Raw genomic sequence first — 12,348 nt, forward strand, 5'->3', positions numbered from 1 at the left:
CGTGTGGCCCAGTCACATTGAAGGATTTTCACAAACACAACTGCAGCAGGTTCATTCCAGGACACACAACTCCTGCAGAATGATCTCATGTTGGTTGGGTTTTTTAAATGTTTTATTTAGCAAAGGAAACCGAGACACAAAAAATCTGTTAATTGTGTTTGTTTAGAGAATAATTCTTATTATTCACAGGATGATTTACTGAATCCTTCAGTTGCTTCTGGACTCATCACTCACAGTTTTTAATAAGCTGACTCTGAATTTCTTCTTCATTTCAAAACTGATTTTTTATGATATGACGTTACAGACGTACAGGTCTGTAATACTATTAATGAATCAATACTAATATAATAATACAATCTACGACGAGAACAACACAAACCATCTCCTCAAAAATGACAACCTCTGTGTTTATAATAATTAAAGTATAGATTAATAAATGCAGGATATATTTCTGTCATTGCATTAAAACAGCAGATTTTTTAAAAAATATAAAAAAATACATTTATTTAACATGACTCGTTATTTTAAAAGTTTGTATTTTAAGAGAAATTTGACTTTAAATATGTCAAATTTTAAAATGATCAGTGTCCATGTAAAAGAATAATTCAACACAAATCATTGTGTGTTTCATGTCATCATTATGGGATGTGATGCACTGAGAAGTCAGGAGAGGTGAGATGTGGTTTTGACACGTGACACGGGTCAAAGATCAAATGGAAAACATGGACGCCCTGCAGCTCCCCCCCCCCCGCTGTGAGCATGTCAGCTGACTGAACCTGGCACAGACACGTTGCCTGGTAACTTTCATCTGTGAGAACAAACCCGATCAACTGAGGTGACAAGAGGAAGCGAATCATTTCCAAAGTTACCTGTGACCCTGACGCAGCAATGATGCAAGATATAAAAAAAACTGATAATTTAAAGAGAAGAAAGTTCAGAATTTTTTGTAATTAAAGTAAATCACTGAAGTACAGTGAAGATCCATGTAGATACTTGTTATTGAGAAACTCTTTCAGGTACCTGTACCTGAGTATTTGAAGTATTTGTACTCTGTTACCTTGCAGCTCTGCTTGTAGCCGCTCGTTTGCACGATGTGTGACTCACGTGTCCTGCGTAACGCTGCGTGAACACGAAATGCAACACGCACATGAACTGTAGGGGCAGTGTGGAAGTTTTGAAGAGGAGCTAAGTTAGAGCCTCGTGACATAATATCATCAAACAGCAACAAGGACCCGTGAGCTCGTCCACTGTTTGTCATTAATCTGATGACACAACCACCTGCAGTCGTCCTCCCCGCCCTGCGCGCTGCAGGCAGGCGGAGCGGCTGGATTCTTTAATGCAGGATAAGTATAGATCGGCATCGACACTAAGCTCTGTTGGCAAAGCGCTGATCTCTCCTCTGTATTAAATAAAACAACTTAATTCCCTTGCTGACGTGCTGAGGCCTAACTGGGGCCTTCCTCCTGGCACCGGCCGCCTCCACAGGTGATTTGGATTCTACCATCTGGCCGAGGAGGCTTTGGAGATCTGAGGACGAGGAGAGGACACGCAGACCCAAAGTCCTCTTCACGCTCACATAGACTCTTTAACCTGAGGCTGCGCAGACTCAAAGTCAAACACAGATACAAAGTTTTACTCAGAGTCAAGAGAAGAGTTTTCTCCTTCAGTGATTTGATTCTGGTTTGAATGTTGGATAATTTAAGAAAACTAGTAATTTCTGTGATTTTGACTTTTGCTACTTATTTTTGCATAATTTAAAAAAAATCCAACTTCCTGTTTTGATTCCTGTCTTGTTTTCTGACACAAAACTGCATAAAAACCGTCCTCGATAACGTGTTGCACCTCAAAATCTGTCCGTCAATCGAAAATGTAGCTTCCCTTCCAACAGGGATTTTCCCTCCAGGCGACGACGACGACGCGACGACGACGACAGGGTTTTATTTGATTCGAGGTTTCCCTCTCTTGGCTGGAAGATGAATCTCCCACCTCTGACCCACAACCTGGTTTAGACGGAGTTCTAGGAAAGAAAATCCTGTGGCTGAGAGGAATGAGAGGGGGATTAAAAAGATGAGCAGAAGGAGAGACAGAGGCAGAGGCAGCAAAGATAGAGACGTTATAGATAGATAGATTGTGCTGAGTATATATGTAAATGCATGTGTGTGTGTACATATATAGAATTATATATCTATTTTATTTTGTTTTTATTATTTCGCCTGTTTTTAATTAAAAGTTATGAAAATTGTCTTGGTTGTGACCAGAGATGATTTTATATCGTTGATAATGAATTCAAAACAAACTTGTCTCTGAGGTATGAAAAGCTTTTATTGAAATCCATTAACAGACCGATGCTGAGATTCAGTCTCATTCAAACACTGAAGAACATTCAGGGATTTTGTGACAGAGCCACACGTTTACAGTTTAAATGTTTGGGACCAGCTTGTAACACAGTTTGATTCAGGGTCTGTTTCTCATCTTAATACTGACAAACACAGGTATCGAACACTTGGTGGTTTAAAAATGAAGCGTACTCATGTTCGGGGCTCAGCGGTGGCCCCTGTAGATGCGGATCTTGCGGCTGAGGTTGCGAGCGAGGCGGTCGACAGCGCTGCCGATGTGTCCCAGCTCCTTCTTGGACGTCAGGCCGTCGATGTTCCCGCTGTACCACAACACCCACCCGGCCAGAGACATGAGCACGAACAGGGCTCCTGCAAGACGCCACACCAACACATCTGATGGTCGTTTTCTCAAGCAATCGATAATCAGCATTTCGACAAAGTTGATACCACCACAGTTCTACTTCTGATTCCAACTCATCAGACGTAACGTACCAGTATAAACCAGTAAGTCTCCGAAGTCCTGTCCGTTGATTTCCAGGTGGGCGAAGACTCCCACCAGCAGAGCGGCGCCACCCAGTAAATCCATCAACACGGCGAAGGCCAGAGCCACTTTACAGTGAGAGAGGCCGTCACAGAGGCCCATCGTGAAACTGGAGGAGGATACAGACGTTTCCTGAATGTGAAGGAAACAAGGTCGTTACCTGAATGTGAAGGAAACAAGGTCGTTACCTGAATGTGAAGGAAACAAGGTCGTTACCTGAATGTGAAGGAAACAGGGTCGTTACCTGAATGTGAAGGAAACAGGTCGTTACCTGATGGGAAAAAGGTGTACCTGAATGTGAAGGAAACAGAGGTTTTCCTGAATGAGAAGGAAACACAGACGTTTCTGAATGTGAAGGAAACAGAGCGTTTCCTGAATGTGAAGGAAACACAGACGTTTCCTGAATGTGAAGGAAACACAGGCGTTTCCTGAATGTGAAGGAAACAGAGACGTTTCCTGAATGAGAAGGAAACAGAGACGTTTCCTGAATGAGAAGGAAACAGAGACGTTTCCTGAATGTGAAGGAAACACAGACGTTTCCTGAATGAAGGAAACAGACGTTTCCTGAATGTGAAGGAAACACAGACGTTTCCTGAATGTGAAGGAAACAGAGACGTTACCTGAATGTGAAGGAAACACAGACGTTTCCTGAATGTGAAGGAAAAGATGTTTCCTGAATGAGAAGGAAACACAGACGTTTCCTGAATGAGAAGGAAACACAGACGTTTCCTGAATGAGAAGGAACACAGACGTTTCCTGAATGTGAAGGAAACACAGGTGTTACCTGAATGTGAAGGAAACACAGAGCGTTACCTGAATGTGAAGGAAACAAGGTCGTACCTGAATGTGAAGAACACAAACGTTTCCTGAATGAGAAGGAAACACAGGCGTTTCCTGAATGTGAAGGAAACACAGACGTTTCCTGAATGTGAAGAAACAAGGTCTTTACCTGAATGTGAAGGAAACAAGGTTACCTGGATGAAGGAAACAGAGCGTTACCTGAATGGAAGGAAACACAGACGTTTCAACGTGTTCCTGAATGAGAAGGAAACACAGACGTTTCCTGAATGTGAAGGAAACAGACGTTTCCTGAATGTGAAGGAAACAAGGTCGTTACCTGAATGTGAAGGAAACAAGGTCGTTACCTGAATGTGAAGGAAACAGAGATGTTACCTGAATGTGAAGGAAACAAGGTCGTTACCTGAATGTGAAGGAAACACAGACGTTTCCTGAATGAGAAGGAAACACAGACGTTTCCTGAATGTGAAGGAAACACAGGCGTTTCCTGAATGTGAAGGAAACAGAGATGTTACCTGAATGTGAAGGAAACACAGACGTTTCCTGAATGTGAAGGAAACAGAGATGTTACCTGAATGTGAAGGAAACACAGACGTTTCCTGAATGTGAAGGAAACAGACGTTTCCTGAATGTGAAGGAAACACAGACGTTTCCTGAATGTGAAGGAAACAAGGTGTTTCCTGAATGTGGAGGAAACAAGGCGTTACCTGAATGTGAAGGAAACACAGACGTTTCCTGAAAATGAAGGAAACACAGACGTTACCTGAAAATGAAGGAAACACAGACGTTTCCTGAATGTGAAGGAAACAAGGTCGTTTCCTGAATGTGAAGGAAACAAGTCGTTACCTGAATGAGGAAACACAGACGTTTCCTGAAAATGAAGGAAACACAGACGTTTCCTGAATGTGAAGGAAACAAGGTCGTTACCTGAATGTGAAGGAAACACGGGTTCACATGAAAACTGCAGCTCAATAAGGATCCGACCCTGATTGAATAAAAACATAATGTACTGTTGTCCCTGTGATGTTAGTTTATATATAACCTGCCTTTAAATAACCTTAAGAGCTGCAGTTGCATGTTTCAGGTCTAAATATGAAGGTAGTAGTTTGTGATGTTTTAATAAATGTGAATACAAACTAATGTTACATGTTGTAATGAAAGTTAAAGAGAATAACTTGACTGCAGCAGTTTATATATTAATCAACACAAAAACAGATGGTTTATTATAATATTATTGTTTGGAGGTTTTGTAAAACACTTGTATTTGATTAGTCTTGTTTTTAGTTGACTATTTTTAATTAGTTATTAATATTATAGATACAGACACATATAGATATGGAGGATATTTATAGATCCTCTACGTTTCCCTGAACTCTTTCTCTAACGTGTAAATCCAGGTGTTTCACACGTTGAATCAGATTCAGGTCAAATCTTCTTCATACAAACGTTTCTCTGAATTTGATTCTTTCCACATTAAAACATGAACTTTTGATTTGAACTCACTTCTTCTCGTTGTTCGTTGATTTAAACTTTTTAATCCTTTCCGCTTCTTTTCACTTCCGCATTTACATTCCTCTCTACCTGAGCCCCGCCCTCAGGTGACCTACTTCCGGTTTCCTCTTCGTCTTCCTCTTCAGTTTATTTACAGATAAATATATAATCACTCAGAATGAACTAGAAAACCACTGATTTTCAGTTTAAACTAAATTTAATAAATTAAAACTCTACTAACTCACATGTTTAAACGTTTATCTTATTTTTCCTTTTTAAACACTGACTCACATCAAATTAATCAATATCTGCTTCACGTTAATTAGTCCATGAAGGAACATTTTATAAATTAATGGTTTATCATAGATTTATTCTGGCAGATTTTATCTATAAATATAAATATAAAAACTAAAGTTGTAATGATAATCATGACGTATTATTATCATATTAATATCATTATTATTGTTGTTATTATCGTATATACGGTTTTTGAATGATGTCATTTCCTTTTCTACAATCACAAGTATATAATTTTTTTATTTTATTTCCATTTTCACAGACTTTTATTTTGCCGATCATGTGTAATCCACATGTTCGTTGTGAATAAAGTTTTTACAACGTCTCAGGTGCGTCGTGCGCATGCGTGGAGCGTGCACACCTGAGGCAGCGGTGCTCGTCACTTATAATCAGGTAATTGCAGTGAGCGGTGAGGAGCGTGTGCGCGCGGCTGCAGCTGAGGCTCGTTTTCACGCTGTATTACTGAAGTATAACTGAAGTGTGGTTTATTAACGACTCCATCCAAACATCCTGCTGCTGCTGCTGTCACGTCATGAATCCACCAAACTGCAGAGACGATGCAAACCCGCCAGGTAACTGCACCGCGTGCACGACGTGTGCTCGCCCTCCAACACACTGACCCACCCACAGCTTCTACATAACCTTAAATATGCACGTTTCTTAATGGACCTCTGACTGGAGAGAAGGAACTGCTCATTTGTTTGAGCTGTAATTCTTTATAAAGTAAAGTTGAGTAGATTCAGTTTCTGTTTCTAAACTAATTCAACTCAGTTTTAGTTTACACCTTATTTCTCTAGATTTAAAACCTTGTTTTCTATACTGTGACCATTTCATTGATGTTTGTTGGAACTAGAGAATATGAATAAACCTGATGAACTGTATTAACTTTACCATAAGTTATTATCAGAGCTGAAACTAGTTCATCTGAAGCCCCTGTGAAGTTGATCAATTGTTTAAAAGTGTTTTCTGTTTGAACTTGATTGATATTATTATAAATATAATGTCTATGGGTTCCACAGTTTTATGTTATAGTGTTCAGACGTGATAATGACACATGTTCTCCCCTGATATCTCCCAGTATCAAGAGGAGGTCACACAGAACAGTCCAAATGTGCCGAGGCCCTGAAGGAGTTCTTTTGGTTTCTGGAGGATTCGCCTTCTTTGCCTTATCAATAGTTTCCTGTTCCCATCATGCAACATTGTCATTTCATGATAGCTCCTGAAGTGAGGTTGTCTTGAGAAACAGCATCTGGTTCTGAATGAATCTGACATGAACGTGTGAAGACCTCCTCATCTAAGTTTACTTTCTCTTCTGATAGAACCTTGTTTATTGAGCTGTAGTACTCAAGGGGTTCTGGTCGGGTTCGGACACAACAAGGCAGAACTCCTGTGGGGGTTCAGGTCGGGCTCGGTTGGTTTCCTTTCAGGCCCGAGCTGCTCTCTACTACATGTGGCTCAAAAGGAATATAAACCACTGATTTAACTAATTCATCTTTTAGAAATTACAAAATCAAAGTGAAGAACATCCACCTCATCATCACAGAAGACGAGACTTCTTTACATAATGGATTTCTTAAGCCAACAGGACAGAACTAAAACACCTCTCATGTTATATCGTGTATGTTGAAGAAGACGAGCAGCAAATCTTTATGTATGAGAAGCTGGAACCAGAAATATTTGGTATTTGTGTCTGAAAGGTTCCTGCGTATTTGACTTGAACTTAACTCAACTACTTACTTCATAACGAATAATAAACATGAGCTGTTTCAGACTTTGCAGAATCTCACTTCCTGTTGTCTTGTGTTTGTCAGAGCACTACATGCCACAGTCATCTTCGTCTGCCGCAGGAGGAGGAGGAGGTTTGTATCTGGACGCCTACGAGGTGTCGTTCCCCCTGGACGAGAATATGGAGAGACCAGCGGCCTATAACCTGAACCAGGGCCAGCAGATGATGGACGGTACGACGTGCGATCGTATTTATCACGTGACACAAACTCTGGTTTCGGGATTAGTTCGTCGTCACGTTACAGTTTTCATGCTGCATTTTTCTGGGGAATATTTCCGTGATCGACGGGAACAAGATCATTCAAAATGATTTGTTATTTATTAGATCAAACGACCTCACAAATAGAAAAGTCCCCAAACGTACCTGTATCTTAATTATACATTAAGATTTTAGCCAAAAAGCCAAACCATATCAATTACTATCAATTATAAAGATGCTACATATGACGGATTGAACACACATGATGTTTTCACACAAGAGATCATGTTTTATCTGCTGTTTTTTTGCCTCTGCACTGGTGACACCTAGTGACCGGAGGCATTATCGTTTCTGTGATATACAACCGTCCCAATCTTGTAAACACGATATCTCAAGAAGCCTCAAGGGAATTTGTTACAAACGTTTTGGACTCGGAGATGAACTGATTAGAATTTGGTGTTTGAAGGTCAAAGGTCAAATTCACTGGGATTTCTTAACGTATCCTAAGAAACTTATTGTGATGATAAGTATTCTGACTGCAGAGGCGCTTCTCATCCTATCTTTCCTTGTTATGAACACTTCCCTCGTCCTCCTGCAGAGCCTGTGGTGCATGAGCCTCCTCACTCCCAGTACAGCCCGTTCATCCTGGTTTCGAACCTGCGGGCTCACCTGTACGTCGCCCTGGAGAAGAACGCCTGGCTGCAGAAGCGCATCGAGGAGCTGGAGGAGGAACGCAACTTCCTGCGCTGTCAGCTGAATCGCTTCATCGTCAGCATGAGTCCGGAGGGTGAGTTTGTCAGGAAACGTGTCGTGTGGCGGTTGTGGTTTTAATATTTCATTATGATGACTATAATTCATGTAGTGACAGAGTGGTGTGGAGACGCCCAGCGGAATGTAAAGGTCCAGCCCTCCACCTCCCCCTCACCTCCCTCCCCCATGACCACCAGGTCTGGAATGACCCTCAAACGGCTGCAGGCTGTGGGACCGCGGAGCCGCCGCAGCACCATCCCTGGTCAGGAAGCTTCAGACATCATCCGTCTTTAAGGTGGAAGAATTCAACTCTAACAATGTATTTTTCATGTCTGTAGTCAAGCAGGAGTTTCACGTGGAGGAGGAGAAATACTACACTGATGATGAGTTCGTGGAGGAAGAGGAGGAGGAGGAGGATGAAGACGAGGAGGAGGCGGTAGAGAAGGGGTCGAAGAAGAAAGGCCGAGGGCGAGGGGAGCCGAGGATGAAGATGAGGAGGATCTTCAGGATCACACATGGGAGGGAGAGGCAGAGAGGTGAGGCTCGGAGTGGATGGAAATGTTTCACTGTTAAATTCACAAAAGAAAAACCGGGATTGAATCAGTGAAACTGTGGATCTGCTCCAGATGGAACAACAGCTTTAGGTTGCATTCGAAACATGAAGGTGCTCAAACAACCTCGGCTAACGCTAAGTTAAAGTTAAACCTATTCCTGGATCCACCTGTTTATCTGGATCACTTGGTTTCAGTGACTCTTATAAAGTCTCAAATGTAATAATGAGAATTTTCGGCCTTTATAAAGTCTTAAATATGTTTATTTGCCGAAACCCCGGATGGAAGAATGCAGGCAGAAAGATCGAGGGTCATTTATGGTGAGTTGTGAGTGTAGGGAGAACATGAAAGAAAAGACTCTCCTCATTAAATGTCTCTGTTTGTTTGTTTCTGTCTCTTTCACCACTTCCTTCCTTCAGTTAAAGATCCGGACGGAGTTCTGATTCGCTACAAGAAGATCCTGTCCACCTACCAGCGGGTGAGGAGCATGTCCCGAGCCTTCCAGATCCACGGCGTCGACCGCAACACCATGGCCTCCACGTCCCCGGTCGCAGAGCTGCTGCTGGTCGCCCCGGAGAAGGTCTGAACCTTTACTATGTCGTTGATACATGAACGCTCAGATTTCTGTGTCACATCTCGAGCGGAGCGTCTCCTGCTGTGTGGTTCATATGTGAAACAGAACCAACAGTGTGGACACACGGACACGGTTTTAGTGGAAGGTGGTTTTCCTGGTATCGTGTGTGCGTTACAGGATCATCATTTCAAACTGGTTTACATTTCCACATGGCTGATCTGATCTGTTGCTGTGCAGGTGGCGGAGGTCGGAGAGTTCGAGGCCTCGAAGGAGAAGCTTCTGGATTACGCCCGGCGCTGCTACAAGACCATGGACGAGCCGACGCACGCGAAGGTCCAGAGCCTGAAGAAGACTCACAAGCTGCTTCCCATCTCCTACAGGTTCAGAAACTGATCTGACCAATGTCAATCATCAGGATGAAGTTGGTTTGAATACAGTTCAGGTTTATTTCCAAAAAGCTGCTTGACATATGTTTAAAATAGTGTTTTTTCTATTTGTTTATCGTGCAGCTCTTTATGTTGGTCAGGAGGTTTTTCTGACATTATCGTTATGAAACAAGTTACTTTTTGAAGCATAAAACTTTACCTGAAGTTTATACGATAACTCAGAGATGCAGTGTGACGATGTTAAACACAAGATTTCTATTTAAAAGGCCACTGTCGGACTTTTCAGTCCTGAAAACATTTACAGATCTCAGACTGAGTTAGTTCCACCTCATGTTTTCTATTCAATGAGCGACTGGAATATTTATCATTTATTTGTTTTTTGACTATTTTGTAATTTATAAATTATTATTTGTAAAATATGAACATTTATGATGTGTCAAAGGGATTTTTGCTTGTTCATTCATCTCGTACCTAAGTTATACATTTTATTTGAGTTGACTAATGTTGTGGCATTTTTTTGAATTGTATCAGTTTAAAAATATAAAAAGTAAATGACTTTCGAATCTATGATGGTTTGTTTCATGAGAATATGAGAAATAACACCACAGACCTGAATTTCCTTATTTTGTTTCAGCTTTTCCACATAAAGAAATAACAGAGAGAAGTCGACTCTTAAGTATTTAGAATTCTACATGATTTTACATGTTCAGTGTTTTTTATGATCTGAGCTGAGGAAAGAAATGAAACCGACAGATTTTAGCTGAAAAAAGTTTGTCATGTAATTTAAACTAATATTAATAATAATAATATTTATTTATACAGCACCTTTAAAACATGGTTACAAGATAAATCACAAGGTAAAAATGAAATATAATTAAATATGTGTAAGATGACAAAACAATTAAATAAAAAGTGTTAATAAGGTTGAAGGTGAGGTTCAAACCACAAGTTTTGAGAAACAACAAAACAAAGAGATTTTAAAAAAGAGGATGAGGAGTTTTTATGTTCAGTCTATGATGAAGAGCCAGATTGAGAGCGTGGGCCCTCAGAGCAGCTTGCAGCGTCCTCCAGTGGACAAAGGGTGGTAATGCAAAATGTTGGTAAAGTCCAACAGCAGTGAAACAGTGACGTGATTTCTGAAATTATTATAGTTCAAACACCAGGTTTAAATTATTTATTTCTCTTTATCTGTGAAGATGCTTCGGTTCATAAATGATTTCAGAACCAACTGTACTCAGGATGTGCTTTATTTTATGGTAATAGAAATAGATTCTATATTTAATATGTTTATTGGTTATCTTCGTTTAATAATCCCTATGACCAGATGTATTCAAAAAAGACACAAGAACACAAAGGTGCTGAAGCTGCAGCAGATTGACGACAGTGGCTTCAAATGTTCCAACAATCTCACGTGGATGTAATCCGCAGGTGTCCCCATACTTTTGGCCATATGGTGTCAATAATGCTGTTGGAAAACAGACCTGCAGTACATCCTCTGACCTTGGTCATAAGATGTCAATCATCTGTTCACCTGATAGATTAGAGGATTACGGAGTCTTTAACCCAGAGCAGCATCCTGAGCTGCAGTCACCACAGAGGAGGAAGAGACGCAGGAAGAGGAAGAGCAGGAAGAGGAAGAGGAAGAGGGGGTCGTCAGCAGAGCATTCACCCTTTAAACTCTGATCAATAACTGGCTGCTTCCATGAATCACTATCACATCCACTCTGCAGCCGGAGCACACGGGCCAAACAGTAGCAAAGTGATTTTCATGAATCATAATGAGGCTCAGCAGCTGCAGGTTCAAATCCAAACAGTCACTTATGATGAAACTTGTTTTCTGACATGGTCTCTTTATGTCTCACATGGGATTAATGAGGACAGAGCAGGGTGTCGCTGACTGTGCTTCTGTACGAGTAAGGAGGGGAGGTCAAGGTCAAGGGCAAAGGTCAGCCTAAACAAGGCAACCTGAGATATAATAGAATGATTTATATAATTACAAATACCGACGCCACAACCATCCAATATAACTGATGATTAAAACACCCAATAAAAACACGCAAATAACACATGATTAAAACACATTATTAAAAATCAAGCTGTACACTGCAACACAAAGCCACAGATACAAGGTATGTATGTAAATATAGGTAATTCAACCAGAATTTCAGACAATAAATGGATCTTTTTGCTATTATAATTATAATAATTATTATTTTTATTATTTCGTATTGTATTTGTTTATTTAAATCAAATAAATTACAAACAATAACAAATCGTTCCAACAGTTTAACTGTAGTTGAGGATCGGAAATGAACAAATAATAAAATAAAATGAACTCCAATGTCCACAACCCCCTGCGGCCAATCACAGGGCGAGTTGTACCGGAAGTAGTAAACCATGTGACGAGAAGTCGAATATGTGACGTGTATTCATTTGTCTAAAATATTGGTAAGAGAATAAATTGAATCTGGGATTTTAGTGAATAACTTGATCTTGTTGCTGTTGATATAGTTATAATTATTATTGCTTCGTATTACGCTTATTTATTTTCATTTATTTTCATATATTTAAATCATCCATCAGTTTAACCGAAGTTGATCTGAAACGAACAAACAGTCAAATAAGACGAACTCCAAGGCC

At 40.5% G+C, this 12,348-nt stretch overlaps 2 protein-coding genes across 3 annotated transcripts; one reads left to right on the top strand and one right to left on the bottom strand.

The window, feature by feature from the left end:
* Nucleotides 1–2,304: 2,304 nt before the first annotated feature.
* Nucleotides 2,305–5,282, bottom strand: tmem238a (transmembrane protein 238a). Its single transcript, XM_035182718.2, has 3 exons — nucleotides 5,179–5,282; nucleotides 2,829–3,009; nucleotides 2,305–2,705 (listed from the first exon to the last, which is right to left on the bottom strand). Exons 2-3 carry the CDS (start codon nucleotides 2,977–2,979, stop codon nucleotides 2,542–2,544), a joined length of 315 nt encoding a protein of 104 aa, XP_035038609.1. The 5' UTR covers nucleotides 2,980–3,009; nucleotides 5,179–5,282; the 3' UTR covers nucleotides 2,305–2,541.
* Nucleotides 5,283–5,802: 520 nt separating this feature from the next.
* On the top strand, nucleotides 5,803–10,275 carry LOC118124641 (coiled-coil domain-containing protein 106-like). 2 transcript variants are annotated; one of them, XM_047344208.1, is made up of 7 exons: nucleotides 5,803–6,035; nucleotides 7,275–7,421; nucleotides 8,046–8,234; nucleotides 8,310–8,459; nucleotides 8,536–8,733; nucleotides 9,168–9,328; nucleotides 9,560–10,275. In XM_047344208.1, exons 1-7 carry the CDS (start codon nucleotides 5,996–5,998, stop codon nucleotides 9,713–9,715), a joined length of 1,041 nt encoding a protein of 346 aa, XP_047200164.1. In that variant the 5' UTR covers nucleotides 5,803–5,995; the 3' UTR covers nucleotides 9,716–10,275. The 2 variants fall into 2 exon arrangements, with proteins under 2 accessions (XP_047200164.1, XP_047200165.1); XM_047344209.1 differs by having other exon boundaries at nucleotides 8,316–8,459.
* The last annotated feature ends 2,073 nt before the right edge of the window (nucleotides 10,276–12,348 follow it).

This window comes from Hippoglossus stenolepis, chromosome 17, assembly GCF_022539355.2.
Source record: "Hippoglossus stenolepis isolate QCI-W04-F060 chromosome 17, HSTE1.2, whole genome shotgun sequence".
NCBI lineage: Eukaryota > Metazoa > Chordata > Actinopteri > Pleuronectiformes > Pleuronectidae > Hippoglossus > Hippoglossus stenolepis.

Excerpts from the sequence above, each read along its gene's own strand:
- tmem238a (XM_035182718.2), bottom strand. The coding sequence starts at position 2,979 with ATGGGCCTCTGTGACGGCCTCTCTCACTGTAAAGTGGCTCTGGCCTTC. Across the intron at positions 2,706-2,828 it reads AGACTTACTGGTTTATACTG|GAGCCCTGTTCGTGCTCATG; the intron begins GTACGTTACGTC and ends GGCGTCTTGCAG.
- LOC118124641 (XM_047344208.1), top strand. The coding sequence starts at position 5,996 with ATGAATCCACCAAACTGCAGAGACGATGCAAACCCGCCAG. Across the intron at positions 7,422-8,045 it reads GGGCCAGCAGATGATGGACG|AGCCTGTGGTGCATGAGCCT; the intron begins GTACGACGTGCG and ends GTCCTCCTGCAG. Across the intron at positions 8,734-9,167 it reads TGGGAGGGAGAGGCAGAGAG|TTAAAGATCCGGACGGAGTT; the intron begins GTGAGGCTCGGA and ends TCCTTCCTTCAG.